The sequence below is a fragment of the Centruroides sculpturatus genome, unplaced genomic scaffold (assembly GCF_000671375.1).
Source record: "Centruroides sculpturatus isolate CEXI.00-Female unplaced genomic scaffold, Cexi_2.0 scaffold36, whole genome shotgun sequence".
NCBI classification, from domain to species: Eukaryota; Metazoa; Arthropoda; class Arachnida; order Scorpiones; family Buthidae; genus Centruroides; species Centruroides sculpturatus.
The window spans coordinates 159074-180023 of NW_019384384.1; the positions used below are offsets into that span (position 1 = coordinate 159074).

Here is a 20950-nt window from a genome sequence, read left to right on the forward strand (position 1 = left end):
CCTATAGACCTTACACAGCATTATTAATATGATTTTGGAGGTTACAGAACTTTAAAATTACTTTAAAAAATGGAAAATAATTATATCATTTGATTTCAAGATATTTTGTATACCTTAAAAATAATTAATTCTATCCCGGGATTTCCCGGGATCCCGGGAAACAGTTCACTTTTATCCCGGAATCCCGGGACAAGCAAAAGACCGGGAAATGAGAAACCCTAACTACTACCATAAGCAAAATGATTACGGTATTACTGTATTTACGTTTTATGAATTTTTCCAGTTGTGCTAACTGTGAATACCGCGTTTTGTTTATCACTTTCATCTAACTGGATGAAGATTTCTCTTGCCTTGTTTATCAGCATCTGTCTGGAGATACGGTTATTTTTCTCTCGCTGCTCACAGATTCACTGCAGAACTTTTTCTTCTAATTCTTCGCTGATCTTGCGCCCTCCTTCCGCCGGCCTCTTTGTTTCACTCTTATTCTTGAAAGCCTTAAGAGAGTCACGCTTGCTCTTCCACTCGCAAATTCGCTTTGGATGCCCTTTGAATTTCCGCGCTGCTGCTTCTCTGGGGTGTTCTTTTGGATACGCAACTGCATTCATTGGAAGGAAACGTTATAAGGCCTTTTGGTTGTCATTCCGATCGATGTCTATTGATAGTTCACTGATCTGTGTCAAACGGAGAGTTCAAAAGAGAAAATACAGGAAGATGCGCCCATCGTATTATTTATCCTATACTAGAGTTGCGCCCCATGTAGTAGAAACATTGGCTTCCATGGGAAAATTACAACAGCACATACAGAACACTCTTAAGCTTCGCGAGCTACGCATAGGAATTTAACGATACCCGACATCTATTTAACAGTTTAAGTGAAGCGGCCAGTGGTTACTAAGACGGAGTTGATTTAGATTAAAATTTATGCAGTTTTACAGAGGAATTTCAGGTGTGTACAGCACATGGCTACCAGAAATTTCCAGTATTAACCGAATAGATAGTAGTTTATCTGTAATATATTGATTATCTACTATCATTTTTGATATCTTCGCGAATTCACAAAATTTCTTCGATTTCGTATTGAGTCTGATCTACTTGAATAGGATTTGCCGTCTGAAATTTATTGCCACTTATACCATTCGTACGTTTGTGTAGGCTGAATGACAGTGTCACTGACATAGGCCTACATTTCTGGCAGATTAAATTGTGAGTCAAACATTACCGAAAAATTTAATTTTGATTCGCTGTTCGTAATGCGTCAAATAAGAACTTTACTTACATATATTAATAATTTGACATTTTGTGTATTATAATCAAGCCGAATATAAATTTACATCTACCTCGCACTGATATGTTCAAAAAATGTTAGAACGAAATTACAGAATTACAGCTTATTGCTAGGCAATATCAAAAGTTGTTTATTTTTTACTATTATGCAGTGCAAAAACAGGATACATAATGAAGCATGAACTACTCCATGTTATTATAATTTAATAAAAAAATTCTAAATTTTAATTTGTTTTTTTTTTCTTTTTGAAAACGAACCGAATAAATTAAATAACAATTTTATTTAAACTAAAATTGTTTCGAATTATTTAACAATACAGTAATAATATTTTTGTTTAATTATCAATTTTAACAATCATCATGAAACCGTATATATTAATTTTTGAAATCTTGACTGTTTGCCTCCTCATATATATAATCACCGGTTTCTACTGTTCTAAGTGGCACGTAGTGGAAGATAAAAGAAGATATAAATACAACCTTACAAAAGATTATATTAAACATACTGCCTACGAATTGATAGATATCATTATGGAAATTTTATGGAATGTTTACGATTTTAATTTGGTGAACTCAAGAGCTATTTCTCTATTTTTATTCCTTTATTTAGTCAGTTGTTATTATCGTCAAAGAAAAAATCAACTGGTTTTTCACTTATTCAATACTTCATTAAAAGGTTTAAAAGACGAGATACAAAAGAACACCAATGTTAAATTAAAACTAAAACACATGTTAACACAGGAGTATCCGGCATTCACTAAATATTACACAAATTTGGATGAATTAATAAGAAACAACGAAGAAAAAATTTTCAATTTACACACAAAAATTAATGCATTATCAACGGAAACGAAAATGGCTTCGAATAAATTTATGAAAGAATACAAATCAATTAAGCCATTTATGCTAGAACTGAAACATGTTATCGATAGATTAAAACAAGTAAACGGCATAGAATCGCAAGATCATATACTGGTACCTGGACGTGTCACTTCTCTTTTTGGAAAGAACGAAAAAAATTCTGTTTTGTCACCAAACAACTATGACAAAAACATAATTGATATTTGTAGTCAGAGTGTCAGCGAATTGTCTCTCGCTTCATCAAGTTGTAGTAATTATATAAGTGCCAAAGATTTTGAAGCGGATTGGAGCAGATCCACAGAAAGAAATTATAGAGAAATGAAAACAAAGATGCAAATAGCAAAAATGCGAGTAAAAGAGTACTTAGAAAGCATCGATTGTGAAAAGTCTAATTCATTTTATGAGGAAGACGACAGATTCATCGATTAATATATATATAATTCGTTTTTAAATATTTGTTCTCATTAATTTTGAAAAATTTAACTAAAAATTTTAAAATCACTTCCATGCAAAATATCAATAATCAAGTGAATAAACATGATATTAATTTTATATGCTATTTGTTTCTTTGAATTTTATCATTTCTGAATCATAAAAAATTTAAGATTCACCAAAATGGATTTCATACTTTCATGTTGGGTACTGTACATTCTATTATGCATCAGTCTCAGTCAAAACCGATACCGTCTGAGATTGCCGAAATGACAGAAAGGTTGTTATTTCTTGTGCTAGCACGATAGGACTAAACGAAACAAAAAACTTACCTTATTCCATTGAGTGACCATATTTCTCCAGCAAAATCGAGTCGGGTAGCTTTGTGCTCAGGCCTAAAAGCTGGGGCACTTCTCATTCGAGACCGAACAATGTTGCTGTTGTTGTTGTTGTTGTTGTTGTGTACGGTTTCGTGATGTACTTGAACACGCAAATCGTCCCGAATTTGATGCATAGACTGGGTAGAATTAGAGGTTGCATTAACAATTCGTCTGCGGTCTCGCGGGGTAAGGACGTTCACTTCTACGCTTTAGTCCACAGTTTGCAGAAATTGACTGAACTACATTTTTCGAACGCTTGATGCTGTTTGCTACTGCCTGATGTCTTAAATTAGTGCTTCTTAATGCTACAGTTTGCCCTTTCTCAAAGTCTGTTAAATGAGTACCACGAGGCATGATGGAAAAGATGGAAAAAAAAGAGGGGAAAAAAACTTTCACACTTGAAACTTGCGAGAAAGATGACGATTCTATACTTACGTGGCAGTATGTAAATTAACTTCATCGCTAATTCGCAGTCAGCCACGAATTAGCTCAAGTTTCCTAAAATTACGTTTTTATAAGTTAGGTGCTAAATTATGCGTAAAAATTAATTCTATTTATTAGTGCATGTTCTGACCTCAAAAGACCAATTTTTTGAGCGGTTCCACAGAAGGCCATTGACCTTTTCTTTTTAGGATCAGAATTTCTCAACTTTCCTATAACTTCACATTGTCAGGTTGTAGAGAATTATCGCGGATCCATTCAGCCAATTATTTGAAGTTCAGTCCACTATTCAGAGATTAATTGCGGGCCGCGGTACGCTACGCGCAATTAAATTAGCTTCAGCTTTTTATTTCTTTTTGCAAATCGGCTCAACACTTTTTCGGCTGTGATTTTCTGGGAAGAGCACCAGGTTGACTGAGGGGCCGTGCCCACCCATGCCCCTTCCTGGTTACGCCCATGACTAAAAGTGTTTCATACATTATGTAGCGGGGATATCAGACTTATCACATGGTTACTGAGGATATCAAAATGATACTTATATTATTAGAATGCAACTTTATTTCTTGTATGCATTTCAGTCCCTAAAACCCTCTTTATTCATAAATAGGTATCTACAATCATTATAAAAAACTATTAACAATAAGAAGGCTGAAAATTCAATTACAAGTTTTACAACTGACCTGCTTTAGATCTATACGTTAGGGCATGTCCATTAAAAACATTTATTTTCATAAAGACTTAAAGTAATTTAAAACTTATTTTAGTTACATAAAAATACCAAGCAATTCTGATCTAAATTGATTTCTTTCTAGTATTTAAATAACTCCTAATATGAACTAGAAGCACCAAGAAGGAAATCAGATTTGCTTCTGATTTTCTATGTATGTAAACTAACCTTTTATCCCATAAGCATAGTTTCAGGATATGAAGCTATGCGAAAATAATAATTTATCATTAGTTATTTGATGTCATACAATATGTTTAATTCAAATGTGAAATTACGCTCATTCATTATTAGATAACCTGTATGAGTGTGAAGGACTTGTTTGATGATTTCGAATAACGCGATATTTGCGGCAGATATACGTGATATTAAAACTTCAATTTATTTTTGAATATGACTTTTATTAAGTTAATAGTACAAGTATTTACGGAAAAACCTTGAAAATAAGCTCCTGCAGCTACATACTTCTGCCAATGTACGCAGCACTTATTAAAACAGTCATACAAGTTATAAACTATTTTGCATCATCATCATGAGTGCAATCGTCGCTGCACTTTTCACCACCTCCTCTGTTAATTTGAATCTGAGTGAGACCCATCAGTGCAGCTTTCATTTTAATTAATTAATTAAGACATGAAAATTTGTGAGAGTGAAGGCCAGCGAAAATAAGGAGATTATGAAAGTATAGATATTTGGCGTTTTGCTACATAGGCTTCTAACCAACTAGGAGAGGCTGAACCGGAGATTGTCTTGTTGAAGAATACAGCTTTTTATTTACCAGAGATGCGACTGGTTTCGTCTTGTGTCACAAAAGCGATCGAAAATGCCAATGTAGGACTTCTTGTTAACGGGTCAACCGTCGGCTGTGAACTCGTGATGCACCAGGCTTTTCATTGTCACAAGCATTATATTCCTGTTGGATCTGTTGAACAGAAATTTTTGTCTTGGTGAAGAGGCTAATTAGCATGCCGATCAGGAGCATTTGCTCTCGGATCATATAAGAAACAACAGATTTTATCAGTAACACAGTTTAAGAAATCTGGATTTCTATAAATTTTGTGTCAATCAGTTCTTTGCTAATGAGTGCTTGTTCTTTGTATTGCTCATCTGTTGACTTCCTCATAACAATTGAAAGAACAGACGCAATGCATTTTAAAGTCAGCGTGAAAATAATTATGTTTTGTATCTTTGGCCGCCATATTAATGCATTTAAAGAAATCTTATTTAATACAAATTTTCTTGGACTTCGCATTTACATGGTAAAATTATCCTTAAAACATTCATTTATTCGTTTCAACGAGTGTAATTTTGTTTAAAAATCATTATATACTTATTAATAAAATAATGACTATTTGAAATAGAATTATCTGATTTCTGAGATAAAATATTAAATCACATGTATCTTTCATCATTTGCTTCTTCCAGTCTTGAATGTTTGATAAAGCTATTGACTGATCTATTGTTTGACAAACATGTTTCCAGAGATTTTGAAATTTATTTGATGAATAAACAGACTTAACAACAAAATAATACAAATATTGATATAACTATAGACAAACATAGGAGGAAAATAGCATTAAAAGAAGGTTGAAGAAATTGAATTTAATAAGCAGCCAGTTTAATAGTTAGTTGTTATTGTGTGCAATTCCTTATAAATCTTTTCATGACAGATAATTTGAAAATGAAATATTCTTTGTTTGACCATGTTTTATATGAGTTATTCATAATTCAGCTAAATATTTTAAAATTCCATATATGAACAGAATTTAAAAATATTAATAATAGTGAAGTTTCAGTTAAAGATATTTTATAAACATGATACTACAAATGTAAAAAACTAAACCAATTAAAATATTCCTTCTGATTCAGAAAAATCTTTACAAATGCAAAAATTCTTACACGGGGAAAAAAGTTAAATAAGAATGTCATCATCATCAAAATAAAGTAAAATATATATATTATGTCTTTGTCCACTTTGGATATTCTTATGAACTAGGACTTGTTATGTTGAGAAAAGTGAATCACAATTTTTAGGTAAAACACCTTTAATGTAACCTAATCCTGTTCCAGGATTACATCTTATGTTTATGCAAGTAATTAATGACAAGAAGCATGCAATTAATAGTAAAATATATTTGAATTAAATATTTTAGTTGTTGGCTTATTAAATATTTTATTTACTAAGCAAAAACACTCAAGAGAAACTCATTCTTTAATTTGATTATTTAACTGTTGAGAAGCTGTTTCACTAAATCATCATCATTCAAGTTAAATAATTAAAGAACAAATATTTCTTGAGTTACATTTAACTGAATAATTACTCATTCTTTAGTTATACAGTATAACTGTTAATGCTATTTTAGGTATCAGTTTTCGTTAGCATGGTTTAAATATATCTTTAGTCATTCTATCAATATATTTAATTTGTTTTGATATATGTATTTATATGTTCTGATCTGTTACTCAAATGTTAGAAATTTATTTTTGCTAATAGTAGCACCTATGCTATTTTTCCTATATGTAGCTGAACATCTAGAAAACTAATCTAGAATTATAAGGTAAAACACAAATTATTTCTAGTAAGTTCTTAACTTCGTAGGCTATGGAAAATTTAGTAATAATCAATAATATATTACATATTTTCTATATTATTATTTTTTAATTATTTCCAATCCTATTAAATTTTTTCACAACAATTTGGATTTTTTTTTGTTTTTTTGAAACTTCTCTCTACCTTATAGCACTAATACCCATCATGGGCTCAGCTATTCAGCCACAACTGAAAAAAATTGGTGTCCCTTTTGTGGTTGTGTCTAAACTAACTGGAATGACATAACCAAACCTTTAGGGATGAATACCTTGCATAAACTCAGTGACATGATTCCTTATGATTGTTTTGTTCACCCGGGAAGTCTAAAATTCTAAAGCATCATAATTCATCACAGCAATTTGATCATTTTAACAAACTATAAAAAATTTATGAAACAGTTAATAAAATAATATTTATTGACTAATAAATAAAATATAATTTCATGTTAATTCTTAAAATTTGTTTTGGGCTTTAGTTTAATTAACATTGCTTTAGTGTACAATATTGCTTTTATATGAAAATATTTTTAAAATTTTGAAATTTTCAAAGGTATTTTTCTATAAAATTGTATATATTAAATATGAAATATGTATATTTTTTCTGTAATTAATTGCTATCATCACCATCATCATCACCACCATCACCATAGCACTCTTCAGTTTCTTTTGTTGAAAATGTTTGCATTTGAAGTCCTAAATTTCTACATCTTGCAGCAGCAAGTGCAGCAACTGAAGAAGCAAATGAAGCATCTACACTAGTATAATTAACATCTATAGATGTTTCATTATTTTTAACTTCATGTTTATTATTATCATCACCATTTTCACTTTTTGATTTGTCATCATTTTTATCACTTTCAGATGAATTTAATTCCTTTTCAGTTAATAGCTCCCATCTTTCAATTTCATCATTTTCTTTCAAAGTTTCAATACTTTTATCTGTGTGATTTCCTTGATGTGATCCTTCACTACTATTTTCTTCTAACATTTGATCTTCAGAATGTACTTTTTCTTTTGTATGCTGTAAACTTTTACTCAATTCAGACTGTTCTATTTCTGTAAGATTTAATTTTTTGACTTGAACAATGCCTAAAGCCTTTTCTTCTCTTAACTTATGTTCTTCAGCTTTTGTTACAAGAACTGATCTTAATTCTTTCAGCAGGTGCACAGAAGCTTCTCTTTCTTTCTGTATTCTTATCTATATAACCCAAAAATTAATTTTTATTAGAAAACATCTCAAATGAATTTATTTTTGATTATACACAGTATAATTATTACCTTCTCTTCTTTTGTATATATTTCATTATCTTCCAATTCAGATCTCCCCATTTCTATTCTATCTGTATATGCTTCAAATACCTATAATTAAACCAAAACTTTTAAAAATCTGAAAATTTTCTAAAAACTTCAAGAAAATAATTAATTTGAATATTGTAATAATAAAATATACACTAACATTTGAATATTACAAATTGCACATTAACAATAAAATTAACATTTTACATTTTTAAAAACATAATAAAAAATAATTTCAATGATACATTACAACTAATGATAAGTAAAAATTAAAAAATAGTGTCATTTTCTGCAAGTAATTGTTATGTGTTTTTTAATGTCAATTTGAAAGTAAGATCTAACAATTTTAAATTGCAATTACAAGCTCATCAAACAATTTTTCCATTGTGTAAAATTATTAAGTGTTTTAAAAATTATGAAAATTTTTTTGTTTGCTGCTAGCAGTGCAGTTTCAAATTTTTGGTATCTGTGCAAATGTGGCAATAAAGGTCCTTTTTCCAACTGTACTGTAATTACACTTCGAAATTGTTCTTCCTCCATCCACCCCACCCTCTCCCAGTCACAGTGGCTGCATACTTGTAGATCACTCATGCCAGTTTCACAAATGGATTATGTTTCTTCTTATGATTTATATGACCAAATGAGTCACATTACCTAACTCTAAAGCTACTTGAAGCTCAGCTGCTCAGTTCCAACTTCAAAAGTACTTGTAGACTAATTGTTTAATGATAATATTTATGATAACATGAATAACTTACTCTCAATAAAAGTTTGAATTGGAAACTTAAATTTTTCCTATACTGGTCTGTGTTTCAAAATTTGGTTATTTGCAATTTGCATCGACATTAGAAGTTGGTAACAATTATGGCATGGTTTCGTAAGTACTAGAATTAGAAGTTAGCTTAGTCTGCAAAAGCCTATATTTAGCTCTTTAAACATGAAATTGGTCAAAATTGGCTTAATCCATTCACAATGAAATTGGTTGAAGGGAAAGTTGTTTGACTGGTTTTGCTATACAAATTCCCTTTGTAGTCTGAGGAGTAAAACAATTTTGTCTCCAGGTACAGAGAAAGAAGAAATTTTCAGAGCTAAAGAATTAAAGGTTAGTGGATCAGAGACATTTGATTCATGTAAGTATAATGAAAATTTCCATAATGATAATACTGGGATTTAATATTTTTATTTACAACAAAGAAACAAAATAATAAAGAAATGAATTAATCAAAGTTTATTTAAAAAACGAAATATAATTGCTGCAACTGAAGTATAGAAGCCTGACTTTTCTGATAGCTGTACATTTTGAAATAATGTAAGGAAAAGGAAGAAATAAAACAAAATAACCAAACTAACATCAACATATAATGTTTCACTGATTCTGAATGATTAAACAAACATTAAAAAAATGTCAGAAGATGAAGACAATGCTCAAAGAAAAGTATCCTTAGTTAACATTACAAACACTTTCTTCAAGCTTTGGCAGCTGCAAATATATTAATAGATGATATAATTTCTACATCTAGTTTTTTAGCTCAGGTTGACTCAATGCAGAAAAGAGATAAGCTCCATAGCCTCTCCTGAAAAAGTGTGTTTCATAAATATGTTTTAATTATTTTTAGCTTTGAGAACAATCTCTATTATTTCTGTTCTCACAGGGATTGTCAAGAAAAGAATGAGAGCAGTACAGACATCAAGACAGGTTGGAGCAATGCATGCATGAGTAGTTGATGTAGTGTGCAAGTTTATGGTACCAAATTTTCCAATTTCTTCCAAAAAAAAAAAAACTGAACAAAATGACTTCTGAACTCTAGGTCTATCAAAAAGTCATTGGAGAAAACTTTTCTAAAGTTCCTCACTGCAAAGTTCTTTTGTAATTTCTTCTTCCATAACCTCAGTTAGATTGCCACAAATAAAAATTTTGAACTTGTTGCACAACCCGATTCATTCCTTTTAATCTGCTTAAGATCTATTAAATAGTGATGTCAAGTATGGCACTGAATGAAATTATGAAAAATTTTAAAAAGGTAAGACCAAATTCAAGCACACAACATGTTAATTCAGTTTCGTGAAGATGAATCTAGTTTGTCAACAATAATCCTTTTTGATTGTATAAACACTGTACATTATAAATAAAACTCTTACATTCTGCCACATTATTGAAAACCTAAACCAGAACTAAAAACAATGTCATTACAGTTTGAATTTATTTTCTTCATGTTTTAGCTCTATTGAACTGAAACTCATTTTATATTAATTAAGATAAAATCTGTATCCTATTCAGACATGACATGTTATGTAGTTTTGTATACAATGTGGCATTTCTTACAAGTATCATTTTAAAGTGTCATGTCTTTTCAAATGTGCTTTCTGTGATTCTTGTATTTATGACCTAGTCTTGTATCACAAATACAGACTCTGACTTGAATTGACTTAAATGTCAATATTACACTCAATATTTGAAAACAAACATTTATTTAAATAGTTATAGTTTATTTTGAACATAATTTTTAACTACCTGATCATGTATAACAGGTTCATCTAACTCAATTAAATGAGTAATTTTGCATTCTTGTTCTGGAAAATGGCATTTTGTTGGAGGAATAATGTGTAAATTATCTACTGCAAAATAAAAATATTGATTACATTTTTTATTTTGTATTTATTTAGACAATAAATTTACAAATTTATTGTAAAACTTTCAACATCTTAATACAATAAACATAAATAAATTAATTATAATTATAATTAATTTAACTTATAAAATAAATCTAAAATATTTAAAGTATTTGATTTAATATTACAGTAGAGTCCTGAAAACTCGGCACTCGATAACCCAGCAGTCCAGATAACTCAGCCACACACTGGTAGGACGAAAAAACCCCTAGTTCATTTTCATTATAGACAGATTTATGTTTCATAAAGTATTTTTCTGAGGTCTGTCTTATCCGGTAAATTACTGTACACTGTGTATTCATTAATTTTCATTTTCATGTAGTAATGGCTCTATGCCTTCATAAAGTACGTACTTTTCCTTTGTTTAAGGGTATTTGGGCAGTTTATTCTTTGTTGTATTCTCAAGCAAACAATACATACAAGTACAGTACAGTATTTTCTGAGGACTCCACACTCGTACTTATTTTTTTAACCCCATTCCCGATAACTTGGCATTTTCACAAACTCGGCCACCCTTCGGTCCACATTAGGCCGAGTTTTCGGGACTCTACTGTACCAAGTAATTAGAATTAAGCAATTTAAAGTGTATATAAAATTTAATATGTAACAAGCAATTATTTGTTATGACATTGTCACAATACTGGGCTACAATTTTTAATCATATTATTATAATTTATTTAATTTAAAATATATGCTCTCCATCTCAAATTAATAGTGCTTGCCCCTGTACATCATACTTTTCTTTTAACAATAGAGTTGTGCCAGTCATCTATTAACTACTTTCTGGGGAAAAGTTTTGAATTGAAATAATGTGGCTTCTGATTTGTATCAGAAGTTTGTGTATAGTTATATAAAATAATTCAAGAAATTATCAAACAATATATACTAATATGGTCTAACAGTAAACAATATGTTTAAGATAAAGGCATTAAAAATTGTTTAATGCTCTTTAACTGTTATTTCATTACTTTTATTAATCCTTCAACAAAGCAAATTTTAGATTTGCAAATACAAAAAATTGGTTGCAAATATATGAAATGCACAAATATGAAGATTATACTATAATAGTTTAGATTATATTTAAAACATCAAAATCTTAATTTGGTTTAAATATTCAGTTTATCCAAAATATCTGTTATGTAAACATTATTTCTTTTGCTTTACCATAAATTGATGTCAGTGTGTTAATACTGTTTATTTTTGGGCTATTTTATTGTTTATATCAATTAAACTGAGAATTTAAAATACTTTTGACTCTTTTAAAAGCTTTTGTTCTTAATTCATATTTATTTGTCATGAGAATTAAAATGGCGACATGAATGTTAATGGCTCTCTATTTTTATACATATACAATCTTTGGCAAAAAAAGCTATTCACCAAGAATGATGTGTTTGAATTGAATGAAATCAGTGTGAATTATTATGACAATGGTAATAAGTTCAAATGTAATAATAGTAATAAGCAATTACAATATCAAAGAAAGAGAACAAATTTAAAGAAAAATTTAAAGGAACCTTTAGCACTTTGTATTGTTGCATGTATCTAGACAATAAGAGCTTTTACAATCAAGCACGAAGGCATACAGGAACTATATAATATCCTGCAACAGATCTTACAACAGATGATGCAAGTGCCAGTTTAGATTGCTCACAATTATAGATGGCCATTCTAGTTCTCATTTGGTTTCACAAATGCTTGATGGATGACATATCTGAAGAGTAGGCCTAGGAAGTAAAGCTATATGACAGACATTTGTGAGAACTCCTAGCTATGTGTGGCCAAGCATTATCTTGCTGAAAAATGATTGTTTGCAGCTCTACCAAGAAAGGCAACACATAGAGTGTGCAGAATTTCTTAAACATACTGTCGTGCCATCAGTTTCCCTCACACCACTACTAGGGGTGACTGACTGTCATATGAGAATGGCTCCCCAGAATAGCATACTAGAAATGAGGGCAGTAAAGACAGGATTGAAGTGTTCTTCACACCAGTGGTCCTTCACACACTAAATCAATGATTGTCTATTCTCAAACAGAATCAGGATTTATTACTAGAAATGATATGCTGTCAGTTCATAGTAGACCATGCTTCTGTCATAGCACTAGTGTAAACAAAGTAATGATGTTGGATGTTGACATGCTAATGGAAGGATATATAGCGGTCACTGTGCATGCAAATTTGTTTCTACTATATCCTGCCAATGATGCAAGAAGAGACAAGTTTCTATAGTGAGCATGCTTCCATCTGTCTTTGGATGGTGAACAAAGACATCATTTCAGCTGTTTGTGTTTATGTTATGATCAGATGATGATCTTTTCTGATGGTTTATTTGAGATGTTCAGACCTGCTCTCTGTGAGTGTATGTCCTGGCATATTCACTGGCCCAACACCACCTCACATTCTGGTTAGAACAGCCCAGATAGTGAGAAAACAGCCATCTTATTTCCATCAACCTGACAATGTGGTCTTCTGTCAAACTCTATCAGCTATGCATACTGACTTTGACTATTGTATAGGCATGTCTGGCATTCAAAGATCTCAAAACAATGGACATACTAAAAATTATGAATATGATGAGCCTCTGCAAACTTTTTATAAGATTTTAATTTTTTCATTCAAAATATCATCTGCAGAATCCATGATATCTTCCTCTTCAATTCATGGAGATATAACTGTAAAGATCTTTGACAACAGCCTGTTGAGACATGACTGATAAATCAATGGCAATAAATGAACAAATTTTTCTTCATTACTGCAACTCTACCTGTGGTAATACCAACATGTCTTTGCAACAAATACTGAACATTGCTAACTTAGCTTCAAATATTTCTTAATAAAAAATGCTAACAGAAAGGCATTAACTCGCTAGACCAAGATTCCATAATTTATTCATTCTATGCACATTTATATTTATCAGTGAGATTTTATTGATGTCCATTCACTTAATGTTATGCTAAATGAAGCTGCATTTTTCTTACAAGAAAATATTTCTCACAAAATTCATTTTTGAATTTTTAGCATAAACCAATACTATTCTCTAATTGTACTTGAAGACATTGGAATATTTACTTAGCCTTTAGACTTTAGAAAGCAGCAAATATCATAAGACATATAGATTTTAGAGAATAGAAGACAATGCCTAGCTGTTGTGTGAGAAATAATTACTGTTAATCATCAATTTTCTTTTTGAAAAAAGACAGTCAACTTTCCACTATTGTGAATATCTGAACTTTTAACTAAATTTTCATCTTTAGAATTACCTCAGTCCCTTTTTAATAAATTTATGCTGTGAATAGTTCTTAAATGAGTATGCAACTCATTTGTACTGCCACCAGCTGCTTTAATTTATTTTCTTAAATCATTAATTTGACATATTCTAGCACCATTTACATGTTTGAAATATTTCCAAGAAGATTCTATTTTGAGTGCTATAAATAATATTTATTAAAGTAAAAAGTAAATTATGAAATTAATAACTCAAATGCCTTTTATGTACTTAGCTCTTACATTTGTACACTGCAATTACAAAAAATAAGAAGAGGTTGACATGAATTCACCTCTTGACTTTTCAAACACAAAACAACATAATGCCCACAGATCAATGTAATTTCTGTTTGTGACTTCAGATTACCTGCATCCATTTATTACTTCCCATTTCTACTAGCATCTACTAGTCCACTAGATACTGGCAACATCTACACTTTCTTCATATTCACCTTTCCCCACTCAACCGGAACACAAAATGCAATTGAAAATTAGTACCCTGGTGGCACAGTTACTTTTCTTAAATCATTAATTTACAATTTTCAGAAATTTCTATAATAAAGTTCTTCAAAAGAAATTTTTTAGAATAAAATATTTTGAACAATTAGAACATTTAAAATACAAATCATAAAGCAATTCTTATTTAAAGGCATCATGGTTATGTAAACAAAGAAATGTCAATCAAATATTTATCTTATGTGGACTATAGTTAGCTTTCATTACAACACAAGTATTGCTAATAGAAAAGGAATTACAATAATGTTGGTAATGCAACCCCCAATTGAAAAAATTTGTTTTTTCAATAAAATCATGTGGAAAATAAATAATGATTGTTTATATTTTATTATAATTTATCAAGGAAGGATAATAAATAATTTTTATTTACTTTCTTATTATCTTTAATTAGAAAAATATAAAATTCAGAATATATTGAAAAATCACATTTTATATTCTTTTCTCAACATAAGCGAATAAAAATTTTACCTGGCAATTTTCTTCCTGTTAAAAGATTTAGTTGTTCTTCAGTTTCAGCTAAGCATTCTTTACCTGCATCTAATTCAGATTTTACTTCATTCAGACAAGGATTTAAAACTGCATCAATCTGTGATCTTGTTTCTTCATTCACATCTTGTTCAATTTGTTCCATTAACAATTCTGCATCCCAAACTCTAATGAAATAAAATTGTTATTTAAAAGTAATATTCATTTGTACTTGAACAATTTTTATAATCAATTGCATTATGCTTAATATTGTCACTATAAATATCTGAAAATTTTAAATACTTATCATTTCATTTAGTGTAAAAAAATTACTATTCTATCAATATCCATCATAACTTACACAGAAATGAGATGTATAAATCATTATGATTGCCTTCCTCCAAACATTGAAAATAATTGAGTTAATGCCAATTTACGTTATGATATTACAGTAGAGCATCGATTATCCAAATCAATTGAGGACTAGGGTTGTTTAGAAAATCGATTTTTCAAATAACCGATTATGTACAAAAAAATACATTATTAATATAGTATATAAGTATATCCCAATAACAGTATATTAATATATCCCATGTTTAAATTTTTCTCTGTTGTGTGTCGCTTCACGTTGAATTTTTGTCGATGTTAAGCCTAACAAAAATTTTTATAATAGAGAGGTTGCGGGCAACGTTTTCAACGCAAAAACATGTACATCGGATGTTCAGCGCTGCCTTCCTGTAAGCCTAGAAGTTTGACAATGACATTTGGAACATCAGTGGAATCATGCTCAACATTCAAAATGCCATTGTCAAACTTCTAGGCTTACAGGAAGGCGGTGACGAAGTCCTACGTACATGGTTTTGTGTTGAAAACGTCGGCCGCAACCTCTCTAATAATCATGGCTATTGTATTGTTAAAAATTATTTCTTTATTCTGTACAAACAAAATAAATATTGAAAAATATAAAAACAAAAGAAATTATACTTTAGAAGTTAATCTAGTATCAAAAACATTTGATTCAGCACAACACAGTCTGACTGAAATGCTTTCAGTTAACCAATGTTTTGGTTGATCGGCATTCAAATAATCGACGTTCTACTGCATATAGTAAAGGATGGCCTCATTTTATGCCAGTGATATTTCAGGAGGAGGCAGCAAAAACAAAATTGGTGCAAAATAAATCCATTTTATTATGGAATAAATAGAGATGTGTTCCAGGCATCCATGAATGAATATACAGTAGAGCATCAACTATCTGACTCAATTGGTAACTGGGGTTGGTCGGATAACCGAAAAGTATGAAAAAATACATTATTAGTATAGTATATCGCTATTAACCTACTTCACGTTGAATTTTCATTGATGTTAAGCCTAACAAAACTTTTTTAAAAATAATAATCGTCGCTATTGTATCATTAAAAATTATTTTTAAATTATTTTATTGCTCACAAAACAAACAACCACTCAGAATTAGAAAATTAAGCCTCGTTTAAATACTGGCCTCCCTTTCATGGTTGAGCCAGTGTTGCCAGCTAAAACATGCAAAAATTTAACAAAAATAATATTAAAGTAGCCAAGACATAGTCAAATATTGTAGCGCCACATCACTAGCGGACATTTGAATTTGTCAACTAGAATGTGGTCGGTTAACCAATGTGACGGTTGATAGGGGGGTCGGATAATCGATGCTCTACTGTTTTGTACAGTGTATATATTTTTCAATAACAGATTTAATACTGAATCTTTTACAAACACAAAATAATATCATCAACATCATTGAGAAAGTGCACAAAACTAAACTAATTTTAACTTATATCATTGACATCACTATGCCAAACACACAATGTACAAAATAGCTGTACAGAAAAACTAAGTAAATATACTGAACTCTCAAGAAATAAAACACCTATAGAAAATGAATAAAGTCCACAGGAATTATCCCTCATTTGTTACCTAAAAGCTTGAATACAATACACATTCACTCAAATTTATATAGATCTTTACAAAAAGCTGGTAACTTGCCATACTGTCAGAAAATTTCTTCAAACTGTTTAAGGTTTCATACTGTCTCAGAGGCTTGGCCGTTAAGCCCATCTGTGAGATTGGATACTGGACACGATTCAAGAATGATACACAGTAAGAATAATAAGTTATAATTTCTGTATTATTATTATTTCTTTATAACTGAAATCAATGATGCAATTTTTATACCATCACTGTGTTTATCTCATACAGCAGTGTCAATGCATACAACTTCAGTTCTGTGATGATAACCCTAGTTAAGGGTCATCATCACAGAACTGATATAACTTGTCATCACAGAACAGATCTAACTTATCATTGATGGATGACCCTAGTTAAGGGTCATCCATCAATGATAAGTTAGACTGAGAATCATGTACTTTCATAAAACATTATAAAAAAATCTAAAATTGTTTGTTGTGTCTTTCTTTTCCTCTTCTTCAGAATTTCATAAGGTACTAAGACTTCATTTAAACTAATTCTTACAAAGTCACTTAATTCCTAATGAGAGTCCACTTTGCAACATTTTTTTATCAATGAGTTGGAATTAGAAATTACTTAAGGGCATCAGTAGTTAATACCTTTATAACACACTGATTATCATCATTCATTTCCTCCTTTCTTTGTGCATCTAAATGCTCTATCAAATTTGCTAATTCTTCTACATTTGCAAAAAATATTCTGCACATTATGAAAAAAAAATTTGTTGAGTTTTTTGGAGAAAATTTGAAACAAGCATTATTTTGTTAAGTGGCAAAAAATGAAGGCAACCTGTAGAACAATTTCATTAATGTGATAAATTATTTCTCATTGTAATAGTTTTAAATTAAGTATTCACAAAAGTCTAGCACAAGCTGTAACTGTTATAATTAAAATAATATATATAAAATAATTTTACATACAGTAACAATGGATATAATGTTATATAATGTAAATTAAATTTTAAAAATTAAAAACTTTTTCATTAATTTCTATTGAATATAACTGTAATTATGTTCATAATAAAATTTATGCAAAATGAAATTTTAAACAAGATTTACTGCATCAATTATAATTAATAATGCCATGAAGCAGAGGAGGTCATACAAATCTGTGAAAAGCGGGGACTCTGGGCCAACCCCATCCCACATACAGAATGGAAATTAAATAAAGAAGAAAGATCTGTGAAATCCTTCTTTATAAGAGTCCTGACATCAGTTAAGATAAATTATTATTTCACATCCTAGCTAGTGAGTTGGTTCTTTTCTGAGTGGAAAAAGTATTTTAAAAACTTGACCAGAATTTTAGGATGGTTTAATTTAAATATGTTAAATAACATGGGATATGTGAATTAGTGAATTATGTGGGCCGACGATGGAGTTAGGCATTAATTAAATAGTACAACAATTAAGAATATATCTATATATTTATTTATGCAAGAACTATATCATATATATGTATTAAATGGAAATTCAAAAACTATAATAAGAATAAAATAAAAAATGTTTGGTTTTGATATTTCTATAAGATAACATCAAATTCCAACCTACTAAATTTATCCCTGATGAGAGAGAATTTACATAATAAAATTATATTAGTACATGCATGCTCTACATAGAGAGTTGAGAGTTCTTGGGAACAAGCCATAGTAGAGAACTGGGAGAGGGACGAGAGTATTGGCTGAAGCATTGGCAAAAGCTTTAGCAAGAACAAGTTTTAAGATGAATTCTTACCTTTCATAGAAAATCCCATACAATAGAATTATTACAAAAAGTTCTCTACAATTCTGCTGCACAACAGAAGTCATTGCACTCTAGAGAGAGAGAGAGACATTGCACTTTAGCTATCATTTTTGGAGGAACTAAATGGCTTTCCTCTAGAGAAAAAGGAAATTCCTTTTTCAACTTTAATAAAAATTTTGATAGGTAAGTTTCTATCGAAAATTAATAACAATTATTGTGATGCACATTGTTATAAACACCAGTAATAAATATTATCATAACTGTATTTAAAGGAGTAAGTATTCATTGGGAAATGATGATCTTTCTATATATGTATGAAATTTAGATTTTTTGTTTATATGTGAATTTTTGTTTATATTATATTGTTAGATTCAACAATGGTTATTGAATCTAACAATAAATGGCCTAATTGTTCAATCTGAAAATCATTTTTTTAAAAAAATAGGAAAACAAACAAAATGTTTGAAATAATTTGTAGATTTTAGACATTTAAAACTAAAATTTTGCATATTAGATGGTAAATGTGAATTTGAAATTGCTCATTATTTAATTAATGAAATGTCTAAATTTACATTGTTATTTTTATTTAGCTAAAAATAAATAAATTTAAATAAATTTTTCAATAATATAATCTCTCAACTCCATATTCTCACAAAAGTTAATAAAAAAAAAACTGTTTGAATAGAGGAATGCTTATGTAACTAAACTGTTCCAGAGAGTAAACTGTGATTTTGCTTTTCTTTTGTAGATTCATTTTTTTTTTGCATTTAAAAGTTTAATTATTTCTATTTATTTGCTTCATTAATCCATTTAATAAACTTCATTATCATTTGCAAGCAAGTTGTCTGCTCTAAATTTTACTATGACAGTAATTATAGAATTGTTATGTACAGTACATATATCTATATAATTTCTTTACTATTAAATAAATATAATGTAAATTTAAAATATATAGGAATATTAAAAAGGCCTAATAATGATATATAAGTATTTACCTTTTCAAAGCAGCTCTTAAGTGAAGATTTAGACTATGAATAGCAAGATTAATTGTAGAATATGGAGAATTCTTTAATTTATTTGGTAAATTTCTTTCATCAGATAAGAGATTTGATATCTCTAAGCTTTTATAATAATTAAATGCTGAATTTAGTAAGGAAAGAGTTTTATCATCATCATCTAGTAACTGTTTAATAAATGGTATTAACTGTGAGAATGTCTTTAGTGCTGTAAAATTCAATTAAAACTTTTTTAAATGTATAATACTTCTATCAGATATTACATTATTTAAATTCTTTTTACCAAATAATGGATCCTGTTTCATTTCTACTAGAGCATCTGGAATAAATCCCAATGAAAATAAACGATAAAATTCTGATTGTTGAACTTCCATCAACTGAAAGATAGACTAAAAACAAAAGTTTTAATGATTGAGAATAATTGATTATTTAAGACAATAAATTAATTTTAAAACAATGTAATATTAATCATTTAATGCTAATATAGATAAATATAATCATTAGTAAATCTTATTTTCAGTTTTGTCTTAGCAACCTAATTTTTTTTTTTAATCCAGAGAAAAATTTCTGAATATTTCATTTTTCTGTTCCTTTATTAAATATCTGTTATCTGTTACAATTTATCTGTTGCAAAGAGGCAAAACAATTTAAAATATAAAATAATCAATTTGAACTTAAAAACATGTTTAATTGTTTTAAATGTTCTTAGAAAATACAATAATCACAAGACCAGTTCAGTAATTCAAACTGAAATTTATTTTTAACTAGCAGACCCGCTATTATAAATGTATAACACTTCCCCCGTGGGGGGGAGTGTACATTCTCTTGACGTACCCTATTAAAATGCAATCAAAAACGCAAAAAACAGTATCTAAAATAGTATAAATAGAAGCAGAGTTGTTCATGGTAAGCCTTAATCCTGTCCATCTCCCCCTGTGGGAGGATTTCAACATATATATTATATAAAAACACATGCGTATTCGAATGCAACATTGTGTCAAAATTTCAAAGGAATTGGTAGGAATAAACCGACATTACATTTTTATTTATATAGGTAGATAGAAGATGACCTGCTTTAGTTCATCGTCACAGAAAAACAGACTTAGGTCGTCGTACTTGTGGAGTTAGCACCATCTGTTTGACATAAAAGCCTTAATCCTAGATGATATCTTTTAATTTATATGAATGTTTAATGGAATAATATACAGCCTATGTCCACCCTGAAGTTCCATTCTAAATATTGGCGAAATAATTTTTGAAATTGGATGA

At 29.6% G+C, this 20950-nt stretch overlaps 2 protein-coding genes across 3 annotated transcripts in view; both read right to left on the reverse strand.

Annotated features, from left to right (window-relative positions):
* The window catches only part of LOC111617995, a 97472-nt gene extending 94156 nt beyond the window's left edge, over window positions 1–3316 (reverse strand). The window contains exon 1 of the mRNA XM_023359403.1: window positions 2910–3316. Within this exon, the coding sequence (XP_023215171.1) occupies window positions 2910–2930 (21 nt within the window). The 5' untranslated portion in view covers window positions 2931–3316. The remainder of the gene's footprint in view (window positions 1–2909) is intronic.
* A 2636-nt stretch (window positions 3317–5952) lies between these two features.
* Window positions 5953–20102, reverse strand: LOC111617996. 2 transcript variants are annotated; one of them, XM_023359404.1, is made up of 6 exons: window positions 19965–20102; window positions 19661–19889; window positions 14926–15110; window positions 10520–10623; window positions 7990–8070; window positions 5958–7909 (listed from the first exon to the last, which is right to left on the reverse strand). In XM_023359404.1, the coding sequence occupies exons 1-6, from the start codon at window positions 20053–20055 to the stop codon at window positions 7319–7321; spliced, it is 1281 nt and encodes a 426-aa protein (XP_023215172.1). In that variant the 5' UTR covers window positions 20056–20102; the 3' UTR covers window positions 5958–7318. The 2 variants fall into 2 exon arrangements, with proteins under 2 accessions (XP_023215173.1, XP_023215172.1); XM_023359405.1 differs by lacking the exons at window positions 19661–19889; window positions 19965–20102 and adding an exon at window positions 18657–18785 and having other exon boundaries at window positions 5953–7909.
* Window positions 20103–20950: the final 848 nt, after the last annotated feature.